This window comes from Oryctolagus cuniculus, chromosome 1, assembly GCF_964237555.1.
Source record: "Oryctolagus cuniculus chromosome 1, mOryCun1.1, whole genome shotgun sequence".
In the NCBI taxonomy this organism is placed as follows: Eukaryota; Metazoa; Chordata; class Mammalia; order Lagomorpha; family Leporidae; genus Oryctolagus; species Oryctolagus cuniculus.
This window is the reverse complement of record NC_091432.1, coordinates 41164863-41178696: the sequence shown is the minus strand read 5'-3', so window position 1 is coordinate 41178696 and position 13834 is coordinate 41164863. Positions and strand designations below refer to the sequence as shown.

The window sequence follows — 13834 nt, the reverse complement described above, 5'->3', positions numbered from 1 at the left end:
AAGCTGTACTTTGGAAATTTATATTCATAAAATAAAAGTTAAAAAAAAAACACAATATTAGAAAACATGGATATGCTTAGGTAACTTAAAATGGTGTTAAGTGCTACTCTGTTGCATGCATTATACCTTACAGTTGGAACAAATTAGTGAGTCTGTCTAAAGGAAGATGGAAGAGGGAAATGATTAGCTATTTTTTTTACTTTTATTTAATGAATATAAATTTCCAAAGTACAGTTTATGGATTACAATGGCTTCCCCCCCATAACGTCCCTCCCACCCGCTACCCTCCCCTTTCCCACTCCCTCTCCCCCACCATTCACATCAAGATTCATTTTCGATTCTCTTTATATACAGAAGATCAGTTTAGCATACATTAAGTAAAGATTTCAACAGTTTGCTCCCACACGGAAACATAAAGTGAAAAATACTGTTTGAGTACTAGTTATAGCATTAAATCTCAATGTACAGCACACTAAGGACAAAGATCCTACATGAGGAGTAAGTGCACAGTGACTCCTGTTGTTGACTTAACAAATTGACACTCTTGTTTCCCCCCCCATAGCATCCCGCCCACCCACAACCCTCTCCTTTCCCACTCCCTCTCCCCTTCCATTCACATCAAGATTCATTTTCATTTCTCTTTATATACAGAAGATCAGTTTAGCATACATTAAGTAAAGATTTCAACAGTTTGCTCCCACACAGAAACATAAAGTGAAAAATACTGTTTGAGTACTAGTTATAGAATTAAATCTCAATGTACAGCACACTAAGGACAAAGATCCTACATGAGGAGTAAGTGCACAGTGACTCCTGTTGTTGACTTAACAAATTGACACTCTTGTTTATGGTATCAGTAATCACCCTAGGCTCTTGTCATGAGCTGCCAAGGCTATGGAAGCCCCCTGAGTTCACTGACTCTGATCATATTTAGACAAGGCCATGGTCAAAGTGGAAGTTCTCTCCTCCCTTCAGAGAAAGGTACCTCCTTCTTTGATGACCCGTTCTTTCCACTGGGATCTCACTCGCGGATATCTTTCATTTTTTTTTTTTTTTCCAGAGTGTCTTGGCTTTCCATGCCTGAAACACTCTCATGGGCTTTTCAGCTGGAGCCGCAGACCTTAAGGGCTGATTCTGAGGCCAGAGTGCTGTTTAGGACATCTGCCATTCTATGGGTCTGCTGTGTATCTCACTTCCCATGTTGGATCGTTCTCTCCCTTTTTTATTCTATCAGCTAGTATTTGCAGACACTATTTTTGTTTATGTGATCCCTTTGGTTCTTAGTCCTATCATTATGATTCATTGTGAACAGAAATTGATCACTGGGACTAGTGAGATGGCATTGGTACATGCCACCTCGATGGGATTGAATTCTAATCCCCTGGTATGTTTCTAAATCTACCGTTTGAGATAAGTCAGCTTGAGCATGTCCCGAATTGCACATCTCTTCCCTCTCTTATTCCCACTCTTATATTTAACAGCAATCACTTTTCAGTTAAGTTTCAGCACTTAAGAAGAATTGTGTATTGATTACAGTTTTCAACCAAAAGTATTAAGTAGAACAAACAAAAAAGATACTAAGAGGGAAAACATATTAAACTGCTCATCAACAGTCAGGGTGAGGGCTGATCAAGTCATCGTTTCTCATAGTGTTCATTTCACTTTAACAGGTTTCCTTTTTGGTGCTCAGTTAGTTGTCACCTATCAAGGAAAACAAGTGGTATTTGTCCCTTTGCGATTGGCTTATTTCACTCAGCATAATGTTTTCCAAATTCCTAACAGGGATCACTTTTCAGTTAAAATTTAAACACCTAAGAATAATTGTGTGTTAATTACAGAGTTCAACCAATGGTACTAGAACAAAAAAAAATACTAAAATGGATAAAGTATTACATTGTACATCAACCGTCTGGACAAGAGTTGATCAAGTCACTGTTTCTCATAGTGTGCATTTCATTTCAACAAGTTTCCCCTTTGGTGCTCAGTTAGTTGTCGCTGATCAGGGAGAACATATGATATTTGTCCCTTTGGGACTGGCTTATTTCACTCAGCATGATGTTTTCCAAATTCCTCCATCTTGTTGCAAATGTCCAGGTTTTGTTTTATTTGACTGCTGTATAGTATTCTATAGAGTGCATGTCCCATAATTTCTTTATCTAGTCTTCTGTTGATGGGCATTTGGGTTGGTTCCAGGTCTTAGCTATTGTGAATTGAGCTGCAATAAACATTAATGTGCAGACAGCTTGTTTGTTTGCCAATTTCATTTCCTTTGGGTAAATTCCAAGGAGTGGGATGTCTGGTTTGAATGCTAGGGTTACATTCAGGTTTCTGAGGAATCTCCAGACTGACTTCCATAGTGGCTTAACCAATATGCATTCCCACCAAGAGTGGGTTAGTGTCCCTTTTTCCCCACATCCTCTCCAGCATCTATTGTTGGTAGATTTCTGAATGTGAGCCATTCTAACTGGGGTGAGGTGCAACCTCATTGTGGTTTTGATTTGCATTTCCCTTATTGCTAGTGATCTTGAACATTTTTTCATGTGTCTGTTGGCCATTTGGATTTCCTCTTTTGTAAAATGTCTATTGAGGTCCTTGGCCCATCTCTTAAGTGGGTTGTTTGTTTTGATGATGTGGAGTTTCTTGATTTCTTTGTAGATTCTGGTGTTCAACCCTTTATCAGTTGCATAGTTTGCAAATATATTTGCCCAATCTGTTGGTTGTCTCTTCACTTTCCTGACTGTTTCTTTTGCATTACAGAAACTTCTCAATTTGATGCAATCCCAAATGTTAATTTTGGCTTTGACTGCCTGTGCTTCTGGGGTGTTTTCCAAGAAGTCATTGCCGGTACCTATATCTTGCAGGGTTTTTCCAATGCTCTCTAATAATTTGACGGTGTCAGGTCGTAGATTTAAGTCTTTAATCAATGTTGAGTGAATTTTTGTGTAATGTGAAAGGTAGGGGTCTTGCTTCATGATTCTGCACGTGGAAATCCAGTTTTCCCAGCACCATTTATTGAATAGACTGTCCTTACTCCAGGGATTGGTTTTGGATCCTTGATCAAATATGAGTTGGCTGTAGATGTTTGGATTGATTTCTGGTGTTTCAATTCTGTTCCATTGGTCTATTCATCTGTTTCTGTACCAGTACCATGCTGTTTTGATAACAACTGCCCTGTAGTATGTCCTGAAATCTGGTATTGTTATGCCTCCAGCTTTATTTTTGTTGTACAAGATTGCTTTAGCTATTGGAGGTCTCCTGTGTCTCCATATAAATTTCAGCATCATTTTTTCCAGATCTGAGAAGAAGGTTTTTGGTATCTTGATTGGTATTGCATTGAATCTATAAATTGCTTTTGGGAGAATGGGCATTTTGATAATATTGATTCTTCCAATCCATGAGCATGGAAGATTTTTTCATTTTTTGGTATCCTCTTCTATTTCTTTCTTTAAGGTTTTGTAATTTTCATCATAGAGATCTTTAATGTCCTTGGTTAAGTTTATTCCAAGGTATTTGATTGTTTTGTAGCTATTGTGAATGAGATTGATCTTAGAAGTTCTTCCTCAGCCATGGCATTGCCTGTGTATACAAAGGCTGTTGATTTTTGTGCATTGATTTTATACCCTGCTACTTTGCCAAAATCTTCTATGAGTTCCAATAGTCTCTTAGTAGAGTTCTTTGGGTCCCCTAAATAAAGAATCATATCATCTGCAAAGAGGGATAGTTTGAGTTCTTCCTTCCCAATTTGTATCCCTTTAATTTCTTTTTCTTGCCTAATAGCTCTGGCTAGAACCTCCAGAACTATATTGAATAGCAGTGGTGATAGTGATGATTAGCTATTTTTTAAAGTCTCACAGTGAATAAAGAATTTTATTAAGGTTGATGGCACACATTTAGACAGAGTAAAGTTACATGTAGAGTGTTCAGTGAAAAGCAATGTAATGTGAGAATAGAGAACATGTAAAAACAATTTTGCTCTAAATTCTAATTGGAGTGTTTTTAATCTATTACATTATCTCTTTTGAGATTCATTCACTCATTTTAGAGTGCCTTAGTGTGAAACCAGAGTAGGTCTCCACTCTATATTTGAACCAAAGGAAAGAGATTCACTTGTGTAATTTCATTTATCCAGTGGCCATTCATTATTAGACTAAAACCTTGTTACACATGGAAAAGATTATAGCAATCTCCATGCTATCTTCCATGATGGCTGTACTAGCTTAGATTCCCCTCAACAATGTTTTAATAAAGTATGCTTTTCTTTGCATCTTCACCAGCATTTCTTTTTTAATTCCTGTATGTTAGCCTTGCTAACTGGGGTGGGGTGAAAACTCACTGTGTTTTTATTTGCATTTCCATAATGGCTAGTCATTCTGAGCATTTTTCTCCTGTTTCTGTTCACCATTTAATAGAGATTCTTCAGAAATCTGACAACAGATCTGTATGACCCAGCCAACCCATTCCTGGGCGTATACCTAAAGGAAATGAACTCAGCATATTAACTAGTTATCTGTAACTCCATGTTTATAGCAGCTCATTTCACAATAGTTAATATATGCAATCAACCTAGATGCCCATCATTTGATGACTAGATAAGATACTGTGGTGTATATACACAATGCAATAGTACTCAGACATAAAAAAAAAAAATGAATCCTGTCACACCAAAGTGGTTACAACTGGAGACCATTATGCTTAGTGAAATAATCCAGATACAAAAAGATAAATATGTGCCTTTTCTGATTACGGTAGCTAATTTATAGGGTACAAAAACAAAAACCTCAATGCATAAGAGTGAAATTGACATCTTGTGATTTCATTATTTTTTATAGCCCTTGTGAGTATTCCTGCAGATCAATGGTCTTTCTACTTTTTTATTGCTGAACAATATGTAGAGGAGAATTAAGCCTGTGATAATAAAGAGAAAAGTCAATGATTAAAATAAGTCTACTTGATGTAGTTTTGTGTTATTTCTATTTTCTTTATATTTTCATGTGTCCAAATTTTTTTGTTAATGGACGCTTTATAATTAGACGAATTGAAAGACATTGGAAAATATTTGAATTAATCAGGTTTGTTACTTTCCTTTTAGGAAAAAGTTAAAAATCAGCTTACACACCGTAAACATGCCTTTTATACTAATTTTGTCATTTGATTTTGTGGCACTCCTTGCTATAAAATTGCTTATCTGGATATTAAAATGTTCAGGCATTTGCTTGAGTGAGTGTTTGTGTTTTTTCTGCTGACTTCTATAAAAAAAAATGATACTGAGATATTTCTGTAATACTTCCTATTTGCCATTCACTGGTTTGGGAAGTTTGTCATGTGAAAGTAGAATTTCATGCAGTTGCCTACCAGGATTTCCTGTATTAGATGTGTTTAAGGAGATCAATGGTCTGTGTTCTTTTAGGAGCATCAATATTGTAAGCCTTAAAGCAATACAAATAATATGATCACAAATCCTCTTATTAACAGTTTAATTTAAAATTTTCTGTTTGCTTAATTTATCATTCTAATCTGAAATTGCCTGCAATTTGACAAGTCTATAGTAGATATCAAATTGTCTTTCAGTATTAAATACCCATCTGGGCACAATTAAATGATTTCTGTTATTTCTCACCCTATCAATTTCATAGCTATACTTTTAGTTTTTAGGAAAAAAAATCTTTAATTTGGCCATACATCTCAATAAGATGTTTTAATATCAAAAACAGCGACAATTTCCAAAGAAATACTCATCACCTTATAATTAGAACTTCACACATATAAGTTTATAAATGTAAGGATACTTCCAAAGGTTCAGGGGAAAAAAAATGGATTGAAAAGATGAGTACTTTGATGTAAAAAACTTTGAAATCAATGTATTTTTTATAATTTTATGTTACATCATATTTGTTACTTTCCAATATATATTCTGCTACTGGCAAAGGGGGTAGAATTGTGCAGTATAGCTATGTCTAAAAGATGCCAAAGAGTTTAGATACAAAATCACTTAAAATGAATGTCAGAAAAACTTTAATGTAAACAACTGGCGAATTGAATACCTCAATTTGTAAGGAGTTTATGGTATCACAATGCAACAATACTTAAACAATTAAATAAATAGACATGTTTCTGGTTTAAATCTATATTAAAATAATTCAAATAAGACAGTTATTGGTTAAGCTTATTTCTATCTTATTAAAAATGTAGAAAATAATTGGTGGAAGAATTTCACATCATGCTATTGGTAAAATTATATTTGTATTTTTAGGCTGAAAATTTGTTTTAAGTTTAAGGATATTATAATGAAATTTATACATAATTTCAAATTTTGTCATTATTCCCATTGGAAAATAATAAAGAGATAAGAACAAAAAAGAAGAAAATGCAAGTATGTTATTGCAAAAATTAAAAGAAAATAAGAAAGGAGAAGGGAAGAAGGAAAGGAGGGAGGGAAAGTATCATTATATTTGGAATGGTATACGTGAAATGCATAAAATGTGTTCTCTTTATATTAATAAAAAGTAAAAGATTACAGGAAATCACACACAAGAAAATTCAAATTCTTACATAAAATAATTTTTGTGGTTACTTTACTAGTATGTTTATAATAAACAGGGAGAAGGGAAGGAAAGGAGGCAGGGAGGAAGAAAGGGGGGGTAGAGGGAAAATTTAATACTGTAATCCTGGTGAAAATGTAAATGAAGACTAGTTAGAATACTTTTTCAAGGCCCACATTCCATCTTCCACAAAATTGGTAAGGCTAATAAAATGAGATTTCTTCACTACTAAAAAATGGGAACTTAGTTCCAAAATTATTATTTTAAATATATATTGAGAATTTTTTGCTGGAGAGATTTATGATCATATTCTTTGCTTTGCTTCATGGCTTGCAATATTAATGCTCCTACAAGTGCTCAGACTATTGTCATATTTAAATCTTAAAGTCTGGATGTATCATGAAAAGTTTTATAATTCTCTAATTATGTTAACTTTTTTCTGAGTAAGAACTTTCAGTAGGAATTTAGCTTGTAGCAACTGACTGCCATAAGGACTGATGAGATCCCAAAACCAACTTAGAATTCTTGATCTCGCCTTGTAATCTTGCTCATGTTATGAGCCAATCCTTTCGGCTTGCATCAAGAGATGGAACTGTCTCTCTGGGAGAGGTTCAAAGGCATTTTTCTATCTCCTTTATTTGACTGACCTATTTTTCTATTTCTCTTTTGTAGGCGGGCAGAAACTGTTCCTTGAAGCACAGAGAGAATCCCACAAGTAATGCCACTGCAGAATCAGAGCCTGCCCCACAGGTATTCGGCTTGTTTGTCTGTTTTAGTTTGAGTATGTCAAAAAGCACTTTTTAGATCCATTGGGTCCATTGCTTTTCTCTTGCTGAAGCTCAAGCAGAATGATTTACTGGCTAACATAAAATAATACCTTCACCTGTGCACTTTAGCATTTCTGTACTGGCCACTAAGCTTTTGGCCTAATTATATGAGGTCCTCAGAAGACCAACTGTGAGGGTGCCTGTCTCATTTCCCCACATCTCTCTATCAAGATATAACATAGAAATAGACAACAAAAAATCAATTATTCAGCTTTATTCAACTTAGTACAATGTTTTGCAATGTTTAGGCTAAGATTAATCAGAGTTGTATGATTTGGTTAGATTTTTTTTCAAAGTAGTTTTTTTCTAAGATTTATTTATTTATTTGAAAGGTGATGTCACGGAGAAAGAGAGGCAGAGGCAGAGAAAGAAAAAGTTTTCTGTCCGCTAGTTAACTCTCCAAATGGTTGCAATACCCATGGCTGGGCTTGTCCAAAGCCAGGAGCCAAGGGCTTCTTCTAGGTCTCCTATGTGGTGCAGGGGTCCAAGTACTTGGGCCATTTTCTGCTGCCTTCTCAGGCACATAGCAGGTGTCTGGATCAAAAGTGGAGCAGCAGGGACAAGAACTGGTGACCATATGGGATGCCAGTGCTGCAGACAGCTGCTTAAACCACTGCACCACAGTGCTGGTCCCTCAGAACAATTTTGGGGTATCTTTCCACTTTTGGACAAGATATTTTAATGTACGTGCATGAAATACAAGTAGCTTCTTTGTGTTTGCACATTTGTATCTGACATTATTTTCCCTAAGATATTTTTTTGAGTTATAAATTTGCATTACTATTGCCAAGAGTTTAGATTTTCACCTTAAAACTCATTTATCTTGACTCTTCTAATGATGTTTTCTGTATTGTTTGACAGAAACTACAAATGCCTCCTTGTTCTGAATGTGAAGTGAAAAAAGGTCCCAAAAAACAACTGAACAATTTTGAAGGCATGGCAACTAGAGAAGAAAAAATACTGTAAATATCAAGAAACTGTGTTAAAGATACCCACTTGCGACCGTATTCATACTCTTTTTAGACCACAGTCTTGATGGAAATACTGTTTCTAAAGCATGCAACTTTTCCACAGTTTTATGTAACTTTTTAATCTACAAATTTTCCAAAAGATTCCAGGCCAATTATGATCCTTAAGCAATAACCTAATTGAAATGGATATCCACAGTCATAAGAGCTTCATTGTCATCGATAGATTATCCAGTAACGTTGGTCTGTTTGGAAATCAAATGCAATGTCACACTTAATTCTTTTCGAATATTTGGATACCTAATACTCCTATGACCTAATTGTTGAAATCAGCTGGAGGGTAATAAAATGTTATGAGTGCTCAGCATTTTTAGAATTGAAGCTGCACTCAGGTATGAACATTGTTCATATTAGCCACTTGAATAACTTTCCTCAAGGTTGCAAGTTTTATTAGCATGGACCTTTTTTGTAGTGTTTATTTCTTCTATTATTTTGAACCAATAATTTTGTCAAGTAAAGTCTGTCAGACATTTAGTTAACACAACACATTAAATATGATGTGGACAAAATATTTGATTAAATTTGTGACACAAATAAATAATTTTTTGCATTCTCTAGACATATCCCTTATGTAGGTCCACTGGAATTACTCCAGGTAAAGAATTAAGTTGTTCAAAATGTTTGGCATGATATTTGGTACAAATTCAGATAGTAGAATGTGAGATGAGAGAATAATTCTAAAATGTGGATATACAATCAGGTAATATGCATTTCAAAATGAGTATTTGATGAGAGGAAAGTATCCATGTAGAGCCAAAGAACCCAGATGCATATTTTTGTGAAAGACAATGCTTTATTAAAACAAAGGATTAGCTATCCTAATCCTTGAAACTGGGGTTCTTTATAGGAATATCACTAATCAAATACATGCATTCATGAATAAACTGAACATATCTCACAAACAGGAGAATTAAAACTCAAATATCTCATTGATATTTTGATACAGCACAAAACTTGCAGACTCAAATCAATGGCATAAATCAACATGGAGGTTGTCTATATCAAATATATTTACCCATATTTTTTAGAGTGATTTTGAGAGTGCAGAAAACATATAAAATCATTGATTTTACAGATTGGATTTCATAAGTTTCAATGACTCCAATCTGAGCAATGGATCCTCAAAGATAGTTAGTAAAAAATACACTAAATTAAATATGTAACCAATAGACAAATTTACTGGGATATTCTGACACACTTTTAATCACAAGGACATACTCAAAGAAATTTACTGTTTTTGAGAATTGGGAAATATCATCAATAGTAAAAGTAGTGCTATGGTATAGAAATGGAACCATTCTATTTTCAGAGTAATTGAGTTTCATTTATAAGAATGTTTCCTTCAATATTCTATCTGAGAAAGAAAGAGAATTAGCTGTATAAATGGTCCAGAGTTTTCAGATGAAGTGACCAGGATAAATTAAAGCTATTAAGGTCTGAAGTTCCTGCTGATTAGTTCCCATTTCTTTAAAAAACAATCTAAATAATGGAATGTAACTAGTCTCCCACGTCCTGTTTTATGTAATTTTTCCTCTGAACAAGGGATTGCTAACCATCTGCAAAGATTTATGAAGATGAAATAGATAATTTAGTTTTATTTAGATTCACGTTCTCACTGCTACCCTGCACCTGAATTTCTCTCCTAGGGCCTATTGATCTTGTGGAAAGTTACTCACCATTTCATCTTAACACAGCAGGTTTTGAGGTATCATTAAACCTAAATAAACAAAGAATCAGGCTGATATTTTCTGAAATTACTTTCATATATAACACTGTAAAATGATAATTTGGATTAATATCAATCAAGTTTGAACAGCTTCATTTTCTAATACTTCATTTTCTCTGTCTTGTGAATTCTTATATGACACATTTATCAATTTATTTTTATTATTTCTGTGCATGATCAAATGGATGTTGGATCACCATATTGTATTTTAATTTCTTTAAAATATATAGCATTATTATTCACCTTCTAGCGTTTACTGTAGTATATTTACTGTCTCATTTTCCCTATCTCCTACAAAAAACAAAAATAATGCATTATCACAGGACATCTCGATAAACATATTTAAGAAACATTTTACAAATTCCTTTTGATGGTTAATACAGAATTCTTTTCAAATATGCTCTGTGACTATACTTTACTGAATGTATTTTGTGTCACTCAACTTTTAATTGGTGAGTTAGGAACCAAGAGCTCCACAATGTTTTACTTACATGTATGATTTTTACCTGTAAGAGAAGTGTCGTTTCTTATCATTTTAATTAAATTGTTTCAGTAACAATTGCTTGTGAAAAGCTAACATTTAAAACTTAATGTGGAAGAAAACATTAACAAAATTTTTGACTATAGATTGTGCAATTCTATTAGATAGCTCTAATGATAAATAGTGGAAAATTACTTAAATTTTGCAAAATATGAATTTCTTCCTATTGAGAAAAAGAAAACATATTTTCAGTAGGATAATGTGTTTTAAAATAGGTGTTATCAAAGTTAACAAAAATTAATATTGGTAGTTGTTCTGAAATGTGCATCTATGCTATGTGTCTGCTTGTAAGTTAGAAATTTGTTTTAGAATTTTTGTTTCTTTTTTTGTGCATTAACTATGTAAGTTGAAGCAGTGTCTAAATTGTATAAAACTGAATGAATGCTGACTGTGTCAATTCAATTCCAACATGTTCAAAGGAAAAGTGAATTATTCATTCACTCTACCTAATATGATTTCTGTGTAATCTGAAACATCTGAACTGGAAATATTAGATGGATGTTTTCAATTCTTTAATCAGCTATTTAGCATCACAGTGCTGTTTCTGACATGATTCTGTTTCATAAAACATGCTCAATTTCAACTCTAAAACAGATATGTGTGAAAGAGGCATTTCCTGTTTTAGATGGACAATGTGGATAGCTGGACTAAAACAATTATTTGTGAACTTTGCTATAATGGAATCCTTTATTTTTATAGCTCAGGTACTGTAATTAGCACTGATTGCAGCAGGGACTGAACTAATTATTGACACTATAGAGCAGAGTGAGCTGGTCAGATCTGGAGAACAAAGAGAAAATATACTTGTTTACTTAGGGGGACATTTTCTTAGTCATGTATATTGTCTTAAATTTTCTCCGAACTATGTATCCATCTGGATTGTGTTATATGATATAAATGGTCAAGTGATGCAGAATAAAAGGTGCTGAAAGATGACCTATTTTTGTTCACTGAAGGTTTGCAAGATGGGGGTTTGGCCTAGCAGTCAAGAGGCCCACAACCCATATTTGAGTGCTGGACTTAAGGCCTGGCTCTGGCTTGCAACTCCAGCTTCTTAAGAATGCAGACTCCAGGGAGTAGTAGTGATGGCCTAAGTAATTGGATTCCTGACACCCATGTATGAGAAATGGATTAAGTCCTAGGCTCCCAGTCCTGGATTTTGCAGGCATCAGGGAAGGAACCAATAGGGTTCTCTTTCTCTCTGTCTAGCTCTCTATCCTTATATTTCTTAGTTTCTCAATAAAATAATAAATAAATGTTTGTTTCCAAAATAAGAATGTATACTGTCTTATATAAGTTAGTTAAAAAAGCAGCTGTTAACATTATAAACAGTGCTTGCTTGTATGTACTAAGACTGAAGAAGTTTTTTGAAATGTAATCCTGGTTATTTATTTAATCTCTTTTTGCCAATGCCTTCAATATACTTCAGCTTATTTAAAGCATTTTTTCTTTTCTAATAGATTTTCATGGTGGCAGGGGTTTTGAATTTTTAAAAATTTAAATATTTACTTTTAATGAGCAAATGAGTATTATATATATTTAAGCAGTGTAATGTATTGTTTTGATATAGGTACAAATTTTGAAATGATTTTGTCAGGCTAATTAACATATCTATAATCCTACAAAATAGTCTCTGGTGCTTATAACTAGCTGCCTCATAAAGGTGTTCAAATATTTTTGAATGAATAATTCAAGACCTGAACACAGGAAGGAGCAAGAGAAGCAACAAGGGAGCACATTCTGGTGTGAAAACTGAGAATAGCAAGAAACTGTCTTTAACAAAGGAAATAAATATTGTTCTTTTTGTTTGTTTGTTTTGCTTTGTTCTTGAACTATCTTTATCTTTCCTTTGCCTTTTTTTTTTTTTTTTTTTCTCTCTGTGAGTGGTTTATCCTTTGATAGGCGTGTGTTGTAGTGGTTTAAGCTGCTGTCTGAAAGACCAGCATCCTATATGGGCTCCAGTTCAAGTTCCAGAGCTCCACTTCCAATTCAGCTCCCTACTTATCTGCCTGGGAAAGCATCTGAGGATGACCCAAGTGTGTGGGCCTTGGCAGCAAACATGAGACACCTGGAAAAAGCTCTTGTCTCTTGGTTTCGATCTGGCCCAGCCCTTGCCATTTTTCTCTCTCTCTCTCTCTCTCCCCCATTCTATTTCCCTCCCTCTCAGTCTTTCTATAACTCTTTCAAATAATAAATAAATGTTTAAAAGAACAAAAAAGGTTTATGCTTTATGGGCCTTGGCTAAGACTTAAGCTACATAAAGATAGTACCCCTGGATGAATTGTGAAACGCAGTTCATTGTAATTGAAAATTGCACATGGGTTTTGTTTGTCTTTGGCATCCAGCCTGACATACACCTTGGATTTGCACAGGTCGTTTACTTCTTTCAGCATTAACTGCTTAATCTATTGGGTCTTAAGCAGTTGGACTCCTTTATATGCTGTCAAGACTAATTTGCTTAGTAGAAATATTTTGGGGCTGAGGAGGGAAAATGGAAAGCCCAGAATGTAAGAACCCTGGATTCACAATCCCCTCTTCTTCATACAGAATATCGATTCCTTTATAGAATTTATGTGTTAGAATTACACAATCTGCATATAACTGCAGTGAAGGAAGAGAATCCAAGTTTAAAGTCATTTGGAAATCACAGAACATGATCTTGACAGTTATTTACTCCAATTTGTCCATTCAGTCATTTAGATTCTCAAGTAAACCATTCTTTCTATTGTTATTCCAACTGTCTACCAATGCAGAGATTATGAACCTTAATACATTTCTTATGTACTGATCTTAGGTGATTTAACAAAATTATTAAAAGTTTTCAAGATGCTTTGAGATAGATCATATAGCTATAAACTATTTCACAGATGAATAAATTGTCATAATAAAATATTAAATGACGCAAATGCACACAGCTGGTCAGAGGAAGAGGTGTAATATGGACCTGGAAGTAAGTTGCTAGATTCAATTTGCTTAACTGCTTCACACACTTTTCCCTGATGAGACTAAAAAAAGACAGCATTGAATGGAGGAGGCAATCAGACACATCATCATTGCTAGTCGGAAAATGTAGTGTTCTCTTTGCAGCATACTACAGTTTGAGAAGTTTGTCTGCAAGTACCTTAGTTATGAGAAGTTTTCATTAAGAAAATTGTACATAGGCCAGTGCCACG

The 13834-nt window shown here is 34.3% G+C and overlaps 1 protein-coding gene across 2 annotated transcripts in view; it reads left to right on the top strand.

The window, feature by feature from the left end:
- Positions 1-12473, top strand: part of LUZP2 (leucine zipper protein 2) — a 527143-nt gene extending 514670 nt beyond the window's left edge. For both annotated transcript variants that reach the window (XM_008268979.4, XM_051852030.2), the window contains exons 11-12: positions 7212-7289; positions 8228-12473. In XM_008268979.4, the coding sequence (XP_008267201.1) occupies positions 7212-7289; positions 8228-8332 (183 nt within the window). In that variant the 3' untranslated portion in view covers positions 8333-12473. The remainder of the gene's footprint in view (positions 1-7211; positions 7290-8227) is intronic.
- The last annotated feature ends 1361 nt before the right edge of the window (positions 12474-13834 follow it).